A 14,027-nucleotide genomic window follows, 5' to 3' on the forward strand; every position below is an offset into this window, starting at 1 on the left:
GAAGACCTAAATACATTTCTCCAAAGAATATATACAGATTTCCAAAAAAACATGAAAGGATGCTCAACATCACTAATCATTAGAGAAATGCAAATCAAAACTACAATGAGGTATCACCTCACACTGATCAGAATGGTCATCATCAAAAAATCTATAAACAATAAATGCTGGAGAGGGTGTGGAGAAAAGGGAACCCTCTGGGACTGCTGGTGGGAATGTAAATTGATTCAGCCACTACGGAGAACAGTATGGAGGTTCCTTACAAAACTAAAAATAGAACTACCATATGACCCAGCAATCGCACTACTGGGCATATACCCTGAGAAAACCATAATTCAAAAGGAGTCATGTACCACAATGTTCACTGCAGCACTATTTACAATAGCCAGAACATGGAAGCAACCTAAGTGTCCATCGACAGATGAATGGATAAAGAAGATGTGGCACATATACACAATGGAATATTACTCAGCCATAAAAAGAAACGAAATTGAGTTATTTGTAGTGAGGTGGATGGACCTAGAGTCTGTCATAGAAAGTGAAGTAAGTCAGAAAGAGAAAAACAAATACTGTATGCTAACACATATATATGGAATCTAAAAAAAAAAAATTGGTTCTGAAGAACCTAGGGGCAGGACAGGAATAAAGACACAGATGTAGAGAATGAACTTGAGGACACGGGGAGAGGGAAAGGTAAGCTGGGATGAAGTGTGAAAGTGGCATGGACATATATATACTACCAATTATAAAATAGCTAGTGGGAAGCAGTCGCACAGCACAGGGAGAACAACTCGTTGCTTTGTTGACCACCTAGAGGGGTGGGATATGGAGGATGGGAGGGAGACGCAAGAGGGAGGGGACATAGGGATATATGTATACATATAGCTGATCCACTTTGTTATACAGCAGAAACTAGCACAACATTGTAAAGCAATTATACTCCAATAAAGATGTTAAAAAAATGAAGATTCTAAAAAAAGAAAAGTGTCAATTCCCCTCCAAAATTAATCTATAGAACAGATGCAATTCCCTTCAAAATCCCATCAAGATTTCTCAAAAAACTTGCAAAACTGATTTTAAGATTTATATGGGGGACTTCCCTTGTGGCGTACTGGCTAAGAATCCGCCTACCAATGCAGAGGACATGGGATCAATCCCTGGTCTGGGAAAATCCCACATGCTGTGGAACAACTAAGCCTGTGCACAACCACTGAGCCTGCACTCTAGAACCCACAAGCCACAACTACTGAGCCCACGTGCCACAACTACTGAAGCCCTTGTGTCTAGAGACCGTGCTCCACAACAAGAGAAGCCACTGCAATGAGAAGCTTGCGCACTTCAATGAGGAGTAGCCCCTGCTCACTGCAACTACTGAGTGCCCATGTGCAGCAACGAAGACCCAACACAGCCCATTTATATGGAAAAGAAATGGACAAAAATAGCCAAGGAACTGCTATAGAAGAAAAACCAGTGACTGAGTAGGGAGGCTGAGAAACTTGGCTTACCAGATATCAAAAGTTATTTGACCCAGCAATCTCACTACTGGGCATATACCCTGAGAAAACCATAATTCAAAAAGAGTCATGTACCAAAATATTCTTGCAGCTCTATTTACAATAGCCAGGAGATGGAAACAACCTAAGTGTCCATCATCAGATGAATGGATAAAGAAGATGTGGCACATATATACAATGGAATATTATTCAGCCATAAAAAGAAACGAAATTGAGTTATTTGTAGTGAGGTGGATGGACCTAGAGTCTGTCATACAGAGTGAAGTAAGTCAGAAAGAGAAAAACAAATACCGTATGCTAATACATATATATGGAATCTAAGAAAAAATAAAAAATGTCATGAAGAACCTAGGGGTAAGACAGGAATAAAGACGCAGACCTACTAGAGAACGGACTTGAGGATATGGGGAGGGGGAAGGGTAAGCTGTGCCAAAGTGAGAGAGTGGCATGGACATATATACACTACCAAATGTAAAATAGATAGCTAGTGGGAAGCAGCCACATAGCATAAGGAGATCAGCTCAGTGCTTTGTGACCACCTAGAAGGGTGGGATAGGGAGGGTGGGAGGGAGGGAGACACAAGTGAGAAGAGATATGGGTATATATGTATATGTATAACTGATTCACTTTGTTATAAAGCAGAAACTAACACACCACTGTAAAGCAACTATACTCCAATAAAGATGTTAAAAAAAGAAATATATAAGGACATTTGGAAAAAGTTAAAATTTCTTTTTCAAACACAAGATTCTAGATGAATTAAAAATGTAAATGTGAAAGTCAAAACACTTAAACTTTTTGAATATATAGAAGTATGTTAATTATCTCAGGGTTTGGAAGGATTTCTAAATAACATAAATAGTAACCATAAAAAGCAAAAAAGAAAAAGAAATTTAAACATTAAAATTAAGGATTTTAGTTCACCAAAAGACACCATGAAGTGGTTCAAAAGATAAGAAATGTGAGAAAAAATACAATATTTTAAACATATACAACTAACAAAGAATTAATACCCAGCATATATAAAGAACTCCCATGAATCAACAAGAAAAACCCAAACAATCTGATAGAGAAATAAATTTTTTTTTAAAGGCATTTTACTTAAGCATAGGAAAAGGCATCCAACGTCTTTGGTAATTAGAGAAATAAACATTAAAAGCACAATAAGATACCCAAGTGTTAACTAGAACCTGGAGCAGTAAGAACTCTCACCCTGCAGGTGGGAGTTTAAATGGGTTACTACTATTCTGTAACCATTTTGGCATGAATAAAGCTGAAATGTACATACTCCAAGACCCAGCAATGCCATAACTAGAAATATACCCTAGAAAAACTATTGCACATATATACCAGAAGACATACACAAGAATGTATTCTCTTACTCTACGGGGCCAACATTACAAATTAACTCTGAAATGTTTAATTAAAAATCATACAACAGGGCTTCCCTGGTGGTGCAGTGGTTGAGAGTCTGCCTGCCGATGCGGGGGACACGGGTTCATGCCCCAGTCTGGGAGGATCCCACATGCCGCAGAGCGGCTGGGCCCGTGAGCCATGGCCGCTGAGCCTGCGCGTCCAGAGCCTGTGCTCCGCAACAGGAGAGGCCACAACAGTGAGAGGCCCGCGTACCGCAAAAAAAAAAAAAAAAAAAAAAATCATGCAACATACTCATTATCCAAAATTAACATTTATGGAGCACATAAATATTCTCTTCATGGACTTCTTATTCATTAATTGCTAAACTCATTAATAAATATCAGTAATACCCTTTTGTAAATATAGAGATAAAACACACCTGACAGGTCAATTTTAGATATAACATGAATGACTTTTTGTTCATACTGACAGGCATATATACTTTAAACACCAAAGACTATTCCGAGCATTTATGGAAAAATTCTTTCTGAAGAGTATTTCAACTTAATCAGGATTAAATGTATTTAAACTTTGACGCTTATTATCCTGAGTGAAAGAAATAACTTTAGTTTTAATATTTTACTTAATCAGAAAATAAACAGAAGGGAACAATATGAATAAACAAGAATATGGAGAGCCCGATGTCCTGTGGTCTTCCTTAATAACAACCCATTTTCAAGAGACTATAATCTCCTCAACAGAAGCTTTCTACCAAGGATCTTAATCAGATTCTGAGAAAATTCACACTCAAAATAAACAATATGCCACTAAAACCCAAACAGTGTATTAGCAGCTATACAAAAAGTTAGCTTCTATCTAATGAGTCATTTTTAAGATGATCAAAGTCTAAGTCTTTCAAGTGCTTTCTATTCAAGCTGGAAAATATATAAAGGTAGGAATCATTTACAAAGCAGGTTGAGAAATTTTACTTCATTTTACACATCCTTGTTTGACTCCGTGCAAACATCAAACTAAGAATGGCAAAAATGAGTTTCTCTTCCTACATATTAATACTAACTTTTTCTTTGCTTTCTCAAGGTGTTTCGCCTTCAGCCTCCAAGTCAATAAGAAATTTAGAAGATGACATGGTATTTAAAACACTGAGGCTGGGGAAAGCCTTTCAGAAGGAAGATACTGAAGAAAAATCAATTGTTGTTCCTTCCCTGGAGGAATATAAAAATGATGAGAGCAATTTCATGAATGATGAGGAAAACAAAAATTCAAAGGTAAGTAGCAGTGTGACTTATCCTTTATTTCAATGGAAATTTGAATGATTTTTATGAATCCTTTGGAAGTAAAGTCGATACTTTTATAAGCAGAAGTATGTGAAAAAAAGTCAAAATATGCATTAGGACAATTGATCAAATTTCCTACATACCAGGTTGTTCTTCCATTCTGGAAAACATCTCTTATTCAAAAGGTTTTTATTCCCTGAAAACCTTGTATCTAAAATATTTTTTAGAGTCAAAACAGTGTAGAGCATCTTTGATCAATAAGACTATTACACAATTGTATCATAGTTCTATTCCCAATAAGACAGCTAAAACACAAATCAACCTTTTCTTTACAGAATGCAGGTTCCAAACACAATTTCTTAAATAATGGTCTGCCACTGAATCTGGCTATAAAACCTTATCTTGCACTAAAAGGATCTGTAGCTTTTCCAGCTGAGAATGAAGTTCAAAATACTGAATCAATACAAGAAAAGAGAGAAATTGCAGATGAAGAAAACTCAGCTAAATTTCCTATAGGAAGGAGAGATTTTGACAGTGAGTAGTCTTTTTAAAATTCAATTCTTATATCTTAATACCATAAAATAGAACTCTAAGTTTAATTGAATTTGGGTCCAATCATGACAAAATCAAACAAGACCATGGTTCAATTTACTTGATATTAAGTGACCCCTGCAAAAGATGTGAAATTAAAAAGTATTTAATTAGTTACTATAATTAGTTATTAGTTATTATAATTTTGATTTACTCAGAATTAGCTATACTAGGTCCATTCTTTCATTTCTAATCAATTTTGTGTGATACTAGTCCTTTAAACAATTTAAGCTTTTTTTTTCCTTCAGTGCTCAGGTGTATGCTGGGAAGAGTCTATCGACCTTGCTGGCAAGTCTGATACCTGTTGGTCCACATCATCATTTCAGAAGAAAACAAAATCATTTAATTGCCTGTGGGGAAAAAGCCCTTAATGTTACTATGATTTGTATTATTTTAAATGTCTGTTTTCAAAGAAAGTAGTTATACCTAAATGATATGCTTTACCTGTGCATTAAACTTTGTGAATATTCTGAATAATTATGACTTACTAGTATTTTTTAAACAATGCTTAACATGCTAACCTTACATACACTGCAGACCGAAATAATAAAGCACCATAATTTACACCTTGATCTCTTAAAAATTAAGTAGATGGGGGCTTCCCTGGTGGCGCAGTGGTTGAGAGTCCACCTGCCGATGCAGGGGACACGGGTTCGTGCCCTGGTCCAGGAAGATCCCACATGCCGCGGAGCGGCTGGGCCCGTGAGCCATGGCCGCTGAGCCTGCGCATCCAGAGCCTGTGCTCCGCAACGGGAGAGGCCACGGCAGTGAGAGGCCCGCGTACCGCAAAAAAAAAAAAAAAAAAAAATTTAGTAGATGCCTTTGGTGAATGGTTTTATATATACATAAATCTAAAGAACATAAAAGACAAATTCATAGTCTAAAAAACTGAGTTAACTTTGTCTGGCCAGTAATCAATTTGTCCTTGCCAGTACATTTGTTGCTTTTTGCAGCTCTAACTAGTTTGCCATCTAATTTACTCTGCAAATCTTTTGATGCCTTAGGTATCTTAACATTTTTGTGTTGAGGTGGTTCGTTTCCATTATCACAGAGAATATTTTCATCATCCAAATCCACCTGTTTCCTTTTTGAGCCTTTATTTCCTGTCAGACTAATTGATTTTCTTGCCACTTTTTCATTTTTACTTCTGTCCAGATGAACATTTCCAGAACTTGTTCCAATTGTTGGTCTTCCAACAGGTGAATTTACACCTCCTGTTATGCAAGATGAAAAGAGGAAAGAAATTATATAATACTTAAAATTATTACACATGAGAATTTTACAGAAAACTTTTTAAATGGCTAAATACTTTAAAACTCATGATTTACAATCAAATAATGATATAAATTACATGATGAACAAATACAGCTATATTACTATCACATTTCTTTTCATTTTACCATATCACTTTTCATCCCTACAAACAAATTTGCTTTGTCTGAATGCATAACACTTAATCCTTAAATGCTACAAGTTGTTTCTTAAATACATTTAGTTAAATCAAACTGAGTCCTATTCTTATACATATATTTGTACTTAGATATAACTTTTTAAATAAACTCAGGTCTATAAAAATATAAACCTTTACATTGCAAAAAAAATCTAGTTTTACTTAAGTTAAAACCAATTAGTACACTAGAATTGAATTGTTATTAAATTACTCAAATAAGGTCAATTACCAGAAAGGTCATTTTCCATGTGAAGAACACACAAAGGCTTTGATGCTGAATTAACATTATTCCACTTATCCTTGCTTATCATGCAGTCATCTTTGTAAGTACAAGCAAACTGAGATCTAATTAAGGTTTGCTTCATCTGGTAACAGGAAGAAAGAAGAAAATATGCAATTTATCCTTTATTTTTATTTAGTTTTTCATCTAGACAGAAATTGTAGTCACTGAGGTATCAAAAATTTCCCTTAAATATTTCATTATCTGTGGGAACTTTTAATCCTTGATGTTTCATAGTTTGCAAACTCATTCATTGCTACAACCAGCATTTTTGTTCTTTTCAGTAATACCAGCTTTGTGTATGTTTTTGATAATTTTTGTAAAAGCTTAGGAAAATCAATTATAAACTCTTCAAAGGCCTTTGTTACACATTCCTATGTCTGAATGCTTTAGAAAGTGGTTTTATTATGTTTAATAATGATATACATGATATATGTAATCCTAGAAAAATACAAGTTTTCAATCTTAAAGAATTACAGAGTACAACTCTTTTAGGAAAAAATAGCACATGGAATTCAAGAAATTAGAGAAATTAAGGAAGGGAGAAATACTAGGATGAAAAAGAAAAATAAGAGAAGGTGAAAGAAACAAAGATAGGAAACTAACAAAGAAAGTGAAAGATAAAACAAAGTGATGAATCAAAGGCATTATTTCTTAATTAAAAACATGAATATTTAGAAAATTAAGAAATATGATTTGATTATATCATTCTAAGAAGATGTGACCAAGTGATTTAATAGTTGAGTATTCAAAGTATACTCTTGTAATTATCTTCAAACATGACAAATAGAGGAGAAAATTAGAAAGCTAAATTTAATTCTTAAGCACGATGCCAAGAAAGTATTTTTGGAAATGTATTCTGCAAACATAAAACCAGTGGCTGTTTTAGGGAGAGAACTTAATTTCAGAACAAAAGTAATCTACACAGATAATGCAAATTTCAACAATTGCAGCTGCTGTGTAATGCCATTTGGTTATAATAGGGAGATTTCTCCAAATAATTAGAAATCATCTCAAATCTTTTTCAGAAACAGACAAAGCTTATTTCAAATACATGATTAAATAAAGAGGACTTCAACAATTCAAAAATTAATACTTCAAAGTATAACTACATTATGCTGAATAATACTCACAGAGTATGTATTGATACAGTTCACGAAGTCTAAAACAGCATGACTTTATATTATATATTCAGTAATTATACACTATGCTATATATTCAGAACGATAACTACATTAACCCACTCAGACGTTTGCAAACATAACAGCAGTGAAATCCACTAGCTATATTTTAGAAGAAATCAGAATAGTCTCCAGTCCAGCTGCTCCATAAAAGCAAGTTTTCTCAGGATGACAAATTTTATATCTTCCTGAGTAATGGTGTCTATGAGAGCCTGTAACTCCCAGAGGACTAAAAATTATAATTAATTTGCTTGAAGATTTAAGCACAAATATACACAAAATTGAAAAAAATGTGAAAATGTAAAAGATGAAAAACTATGTTTTTAGAAGTGAAATACAGGAGGCTCCTGATAATGAATGGAGCTACAGCCCAATATCTTCATGAATCCACATGAATGCACCTACTATTATATAGTTTCTACCATGAGATGCCCTAAAATATAACTGAAGGTTTTAACTAGGCCTTTTTGGGCTTTATTAATTCCATAAGTAGAGAATTAAAACAATTAATAAAGCTATTAAAATAAATTTTAATAAAATAAACTTTATATTATATTACACCATATCATCACTGTAGTAAATTAGCCAAAAACATTTATTTCCATCTACAAAACCAATAGTAACTGCTGACATCTTTTTATATGTTTCTTTCATTGCGCCAGAGTTACCACTTATAGAAAATTATAAACTTATTGCTTGCAGAGAGTTATAAAGAGTATGATAAGGCCATGAAAGTAAATGGATGCTAAGTGGCTGGCAAGGATCACTCCCGTAATATCCAGATAGTGATGGCACCTACAGATGGCTTGGGGGACTAGAGCCTCCACCACAAAACTTTCATCAGTACCACTCATAAAGCACTCTAAATAAAAATACAAAAATTATATTATTTAATACAGACAACTGATGTTTTCTCAATCTCATGCTGCATGTGAATAAAAATTTCTTTAGAAAGCTGGCATTTTTATTAATTTTAAACATACATCTGAGTAAAAAGCTTTCTTTGCTATGTAAATACAGTCGCAAAATAAGTTCAATAAGCCCTCCTGACAGCTAGATTTCTTCTCCTTAGGCCCCCCATAGAGGAATTCTCTAGCCCTTAGGGATAGTAGGGCAGTTTCAGAAAACTAGAGTTAGAAGGCAATGGGTTCTTAAAATACGGATTATGGGTTGAGACGTGAAAGAAAATCAGTTAACCACTATATTTACCATGAAAAATAGTATTTATAAACATATCAAAACACAAGAGAGAACCACAATGGTTCTATGGCAATCTTGGAACACTTATATCCAAAAGTAATAACTGAGAGTAGTTATATTGAGGGTGTTTTTTTTCTTTTTTGTAAAAGATTATATGTGTGTTTTTCCCTGCCCTGTACAAAGATCTTTTTTATCAATGACCACTTATTAAGTTCCAACTATGTGACAGGCACACAGTATACTAAAGAGATTACTAGGATGGCTTCCATAATCACAAAGACATTCTACTTATAAAATTTGCTGTTGACACACAGCTGGAAGAAATAATAAATAAATTGGATAATAGAATCAAGATTGAAAAGATCTCAGAAGGCTAGAACCATAAGTAGAAAATAATAAGATGAAAATGAATGAGGATAAACAAAGTCCTGTATTTAAGTTCAAAATATCAATTACAGATGTACAGGATGAGGAGAACCTAACTTAAAAACAACATATGAAATAAAGACCTAGAGATTTTAACTGATCATGAACTTGACTGGAGCCAACAATGTGATGTCCAACTAAGAAACCTGCACAAAGAAACAAGATGATGTGATGGAAAAGGCATCAGATTTGCGGTCAAAAGACCTGGCGTCTAATACTGGCCCTATCACTTACTAAGTAGATGATCTTGGGTAAACCTCTAAACCTCTCACTTATCCACATATAAATGGGAATATTTACCTCATAGAGTTGTAAGGATTAAATGAAGTTAAAAATATGAAACAACTATGTAACTCTAAAGATATATGTAGATACTATACAGTTATTAATGTAGTAACATATAAAGAAAGTACTCCTATAGAGTAAGAAATCTGTTGAATTAGGTTTCTCAGGAACTGGCCAACCCTAAAATGATTCTAGGAATGCAGCTCAAAAAAATGAACTTACAATCAGCTTCTTCATTTTTGTTATTAAAACAATACAAGCTACATTGACTTGTATTTATAACTTAAAAGAGATTGCTTTTCCTTTGTTCATAAAAGTTGAATTTTTCTGCACAAGATTAGTGGCTACATAGAATTGAGATTACTTCCTGTTGCAAATCTTCCAAATCTCTCTGTGTATTTGATTTGGAATCACAAATAAGCAAAACAATTCCCTTTTGAAAGTGCTTTTGAAGTACTTAACAACTAAGAATAATGTCCAGATTCATACATGGCTGTTAAAATCATTTTATGTTCAAGTCACATGAGAGAAAAAGATTCAAAGTTTTCCTTTGTAGAGTGATTTCCCCCCTTTGGAAAGATTTCTATCCACAGTAAAATTGCAATGAACTTCAAACTTGCCAAGAATTGGAAAAGTCCTTTTGCCACAAGCTCTTTTTAAATTGAAATTATTAGTAGGTTCCCAGTTTGAGGAAAATAGTACTTCACATAGGAAAGCCTGACTCCAGTTAAATTAAGACAAATGAGTCAAAATACTGAAAAGTCACAGAAACTCTCAGTTAGCTGTATTAATAAGAAAATGAAATTTCTAAGCTCCCATTATAGCGGGGGCTATAAATTTTATCAACAAGTTTGGAAAAAGAAATTACTCAACATACCTATTAAATATATAACTAAAAATAAATATTTAAAATTCACCTTTTCATTCTTACATTATCACATTTTCAAAAGAACAGAGATTTGCTATTCTTAATGGCATATGAATTTGTAAGTATATCAAATGATGACTATTATAATTACTATGCCTTCATTTACACTTTGGAAACAGCATAAACTTTGAAGTCTTACACCTGAATACAACCACTGCTCTGTTACTTACTAGGATATGGTCTGGAAAATAATGCCTTCTAGATTTCAACAAGGATTAATTGGAATGAGGGATATAAAATACCTAGTATAACACTTGACACTTAGAAGGTACGCAATAAATCCCAACCTCGTTACTTCAGCCAAAACAAGTTCAAATTTTAGTTCAGACTAATACAAACATCCCATTTTCATTCTAATGAAAAATGCTGCTCATTCCCTTAAAGCCTTTGCTTAATGTCACCTTCTCAAAGAGACCTGTACTGATCATTCCCTTTAAAACCAAAACACACACAAAGGAACACACTCTCCTTACCCCCCTCCCCAGCTTTAATTCCCGCCATAGCACTGATAACCTTCTAATATACCATATAATTCACTTGTTTGTTTTGTTTATTATCTGCCTCTCCCAACTAAAAGGTAAGCTCCATGAACAAAACCTTAGTTTGCCAACTGATGGCCTGCTCTGGCCCTCTTCATCACACAGGGTGAGGAATAAGTCCACAGGGACTTGGATATGCCCACTAGGAGACTCCTCCTTTTAGATCCTGTTCCAAGAACCTGGCACCCCAGAATTCCCTGCTTAAACTGCCTAGGCACTGGGCCAGCACTGGCCTCTTCCTCTAGGAAGGGCTGATTGTTTATGACAAGGGTGATAGGGAGTGGGATGTATACATTTCTGGGTGGAGTGTGTCTAACAGTACGGAACAGAACCAGGGTTAAAAGGATTGCGGGGGTAGACCAGGGGTTTCCATTTATGTTCTTGCACCCTAGTCCCACAAATATTGGGGGACAACTTGCCCATCAGGGCAGGGTTTTTTTTTTAATACTTTTTTTTTTTTTTTTTTTTTTTTTGCGGTATGTGGGCCTCTCACTGTTGTGGCCTCTCCCGTTGCGGAGCACAGGCTCCGGACGCGCAGGCTCAGCGGCCATGGCTCACGGGCCCAGCTGCTCCACGGCATGTGGGATATTCCCGGACCGGGGCACGAACCCGTGTCCCCTGCATCGGCAGGCGGACTCTCAACCACTGTGCCACCAGGGAAGCCCAGGGCAGGGGTTTTTGTCTGTTTTGTTTGCTGATGTATTTACAGTGCCTAGGACAGAGCCCAGTATCCAGTAGGCATTTAATACATGTTTGCTGAGTGCATTAATTAAGTAAAATTATAACACACTCTAACAGGTGTATGCAAGCAGAAGGTATGAGGGAACAGAAGCCAAGAGTAAGCAAAAGCTTGTAGGTAGAAAAAGATGTACGGAGAGTAAAGAAACCACAGCACACAGAAATGAGAGAAGTAGACTGGTAAAGAACAGTTAAAGCACCCTAAGGGCAAAAGCTCTGATATATCAATAGAAAAACATGTACAGAGTAAACTCTACTCTGTTCAACAGAGTAAGAAAACCATTTGGTACAGAAACAAGGAAGAGGTATACACACAAAGTTACATCACATTTAAGTACAGAGAACCATGCAGCTGAAGTCCTTAAGCCCCATTATATCCACCATTACTTTCAAGTTCTTAAATATTCCACCTTTCTTAGGTTCTCATGCACATATCCTTACAATAAGCCCCACAAAACGTAACTGTTCCTTAAAACCACAAAAGCCACACCTTCCTTAACCTTGCCCCACATTATTTATTCACTTATTTTGTTCACTATGGAATGCACAGCCTCTTTATACTAGGTAAGACAATCTAATACTTTTTCATCAGGTTGTTTGCTCCACCTGAAATGCTCTCTTCCATCCTCTCTCCCTATTTAAATCCTATTTATTCTAATCTCTCATGGTCAGAGCACCACTTCCTCTACGTATTATGGGTTTTCAGTTATTGCATTTGTGTGTATCTTTAATCCACTAGAAATGCAACTGTTTAATATGCTGGCCATGTGTAGCTAATTAATTAAATTTAAATAGAATTAAAAATCGAGTTCCTCAGTTGCAGTACCACATTTCAAGTGCTCAATAGTCACACGTGGCTAGCACCTACAGTACTGGATAGCACAAATTACAGAACATTTCCACAGAAGTTCTACTGGAGAACACTGCTCTGGAAAGAAGCTTTACAATCTATGTCCTCTGTGTGTGTGTGGCACATACATGAAAGGCAGATGGATTTTCAAAGGACTCAGGGACATTTTTTAGTTTGCTGGGTCCATAATATTGGAACCCATATGCAACTGTACATTATTAAAGGAAACCACACATCTGTTCCTCACATCTTCTAACTACTACTTGATGTGAAAGGACCAATTAAGCTTTGGAAAATATTACAATCATTATATCTTCAAATACTATTTCAATCCTATTTTCTCCTCTCGTTCTGAGGATCCAGTTAGGCATATGTTAGACATTTTCTGTGTCCTACTCTTCTATTCTGCTTTTTTATTCTTTATCCTCTCTTTGCTTTAGTTTGGACTTTTTTCTAATGACCTATCTTCATGTCCACTATGCTACCTAATGCTATGTCTGGTCTACTATTAAATTCACCTAGGGACTTCCCTGACAGTCCAGTGGTTAAGACTTCGCCTTTGAATGCACGGAGTGCACGTTCAACTCCTGGTTGGGAAGCTAAGATCCCACATGCCTCGGGGCCAAAAAAAAAAAAAAAAAAACCATAATAAAGAAGCAATATTGTAACAAATTCAATAAAGACTTTAAAAATGGTCCACATAAAAAAATCTTTAAAATAAATAAATAAATTCACCTAATGAATTATTAATTTTAGATAATGTTTTTACAGTTCTGGAATGTCTATTTGGTTCTGATTTAAAATTTTTGATTCTTGGGAGTTCCCGGTGGTCTAGTGGTTAGGACTTGGCACTTTAACTGCCATGGCCCAGGTTCAATCCCTGGTCAGGGAACTGAGATCCCACAAGCTGTGCAGCTTGCCAAAAAATAAATAAATAAATAAAAAATAAAAAAATTGATTCTCTGTTGGAATTTCCCAATTTTTCATCCATTTTGCCCTTTTCCTTTAATTACCTTTAAATGTTAAAAAAAATTTAATTCCTTGTCAGCTGATTCCAGTAGCTGGGTCATTTGTGAGTCTGCCTCTATTGTTCGTTTTTTCTCTTGATTAAAGGACAAGTCTTCCTGTCTCATGTCCAGTATATAAAGGAACTATAGAGGCTCCAGATGAAACCTTCTATCAAGAAGTGTTTCCCTTGTCTCTGTTAGGCAGACACAGAGAGGGGCTGATAACCACAATGCTGGCAGGGACTGACCTCAGTCAAAGCTGGGTTGCAGCTGTCATAACTCATATTTGACTTCTGGTTCTTAACCTCTTCTTCGGGAATGTCCCTCCCAAGCTTTCAACTGAGAGCCTTGTGGATCTCTATCACCTCTGACCTGAAAGTCTGGGGG

General features: G+C 35.4%; 2 protein-coding genes across 6 annotated transcripts in view; one reads left to right on the top strand and one right to left on the bottom strand.

Moving 5' to 3' along the window:
• Positions 1-3,276: 3,276 nt before the first annotated feature.
• The window catches only part of PARPBP (PARP1 binding protein), a 79,061-nt gene continuing 68,310 nt past the window's right edge, over positions 3,277-14,027 (bottom strand). For 4 of the 5 annotated variants that reach the window (XM_060112106.1, XM_060112110.1, XM_060112108.1 and 1 more), the window contains 2 exons: positions 6,436-6,571; positions 3,277-5,970 (listed from right to left, as the gene is read on the bottom strand). In XM_060112106.1, the coding sequence (XP_059968089.1) occupies positions 5,630-5,970; positions 6,436-6,571 (477 nt within the window). In that variant the 3' untranslated portion in view covers positions 3,277-5,629. The remainder of the gene's footprint in view (positions 5,971-6,435; positions 6,572-14,027) is intronic. The other variant, XM_060112109.1, reaches the window with a different exon arrangement.
• Positions 3,908-4,707, top strand: PMCH (pro-melanin concentrating hormone). The gene is made up of 2 exons (XM_060114233.1): positions 3,908-4,156; positions 4,501-4,707. Exons 1-2 carry the CDS (start codon positions 3,908-3,910, stop codon positions 4,705-4,707), a joined length of 456 nt encoding a protein of 151 aa, XP_059970216.1.

The sequence above is a fragment of the Mesoplodon densirostris genome, chromosome 11, assembly GCF_025265405.1.
Source record: "Mesoplodon densirostris isolate mMesDen1 chromosome 11, mMesDen1 primary haplotype, whole genome shotgun sequence".
In the NCBI taxonomy this organism is placed as follows: Eukaryota; Metazoa; Chordata; class Mammalia; order Artiodactyla; family Ziphiidae; genus Mesoplodon; species Mesoplodon densirostris.

Excerpts from the sequence above, each read along its gene's own strand:
- PMCH (XM_060114233.1), top strand. The coding sequence starts at position 3,908 with ATGGCAAAAATGAGTTTCTCTTCCTACATATTAATACTAACTTTTTCT. Across the intron at positions 4,157-4,500 it reads AGGAAAACAAAAATTCAAAG|AATGCAGGTTCCAAACACAA; the intron begins GTAAGTAGCAGT and ends TTTTCTTTACAG.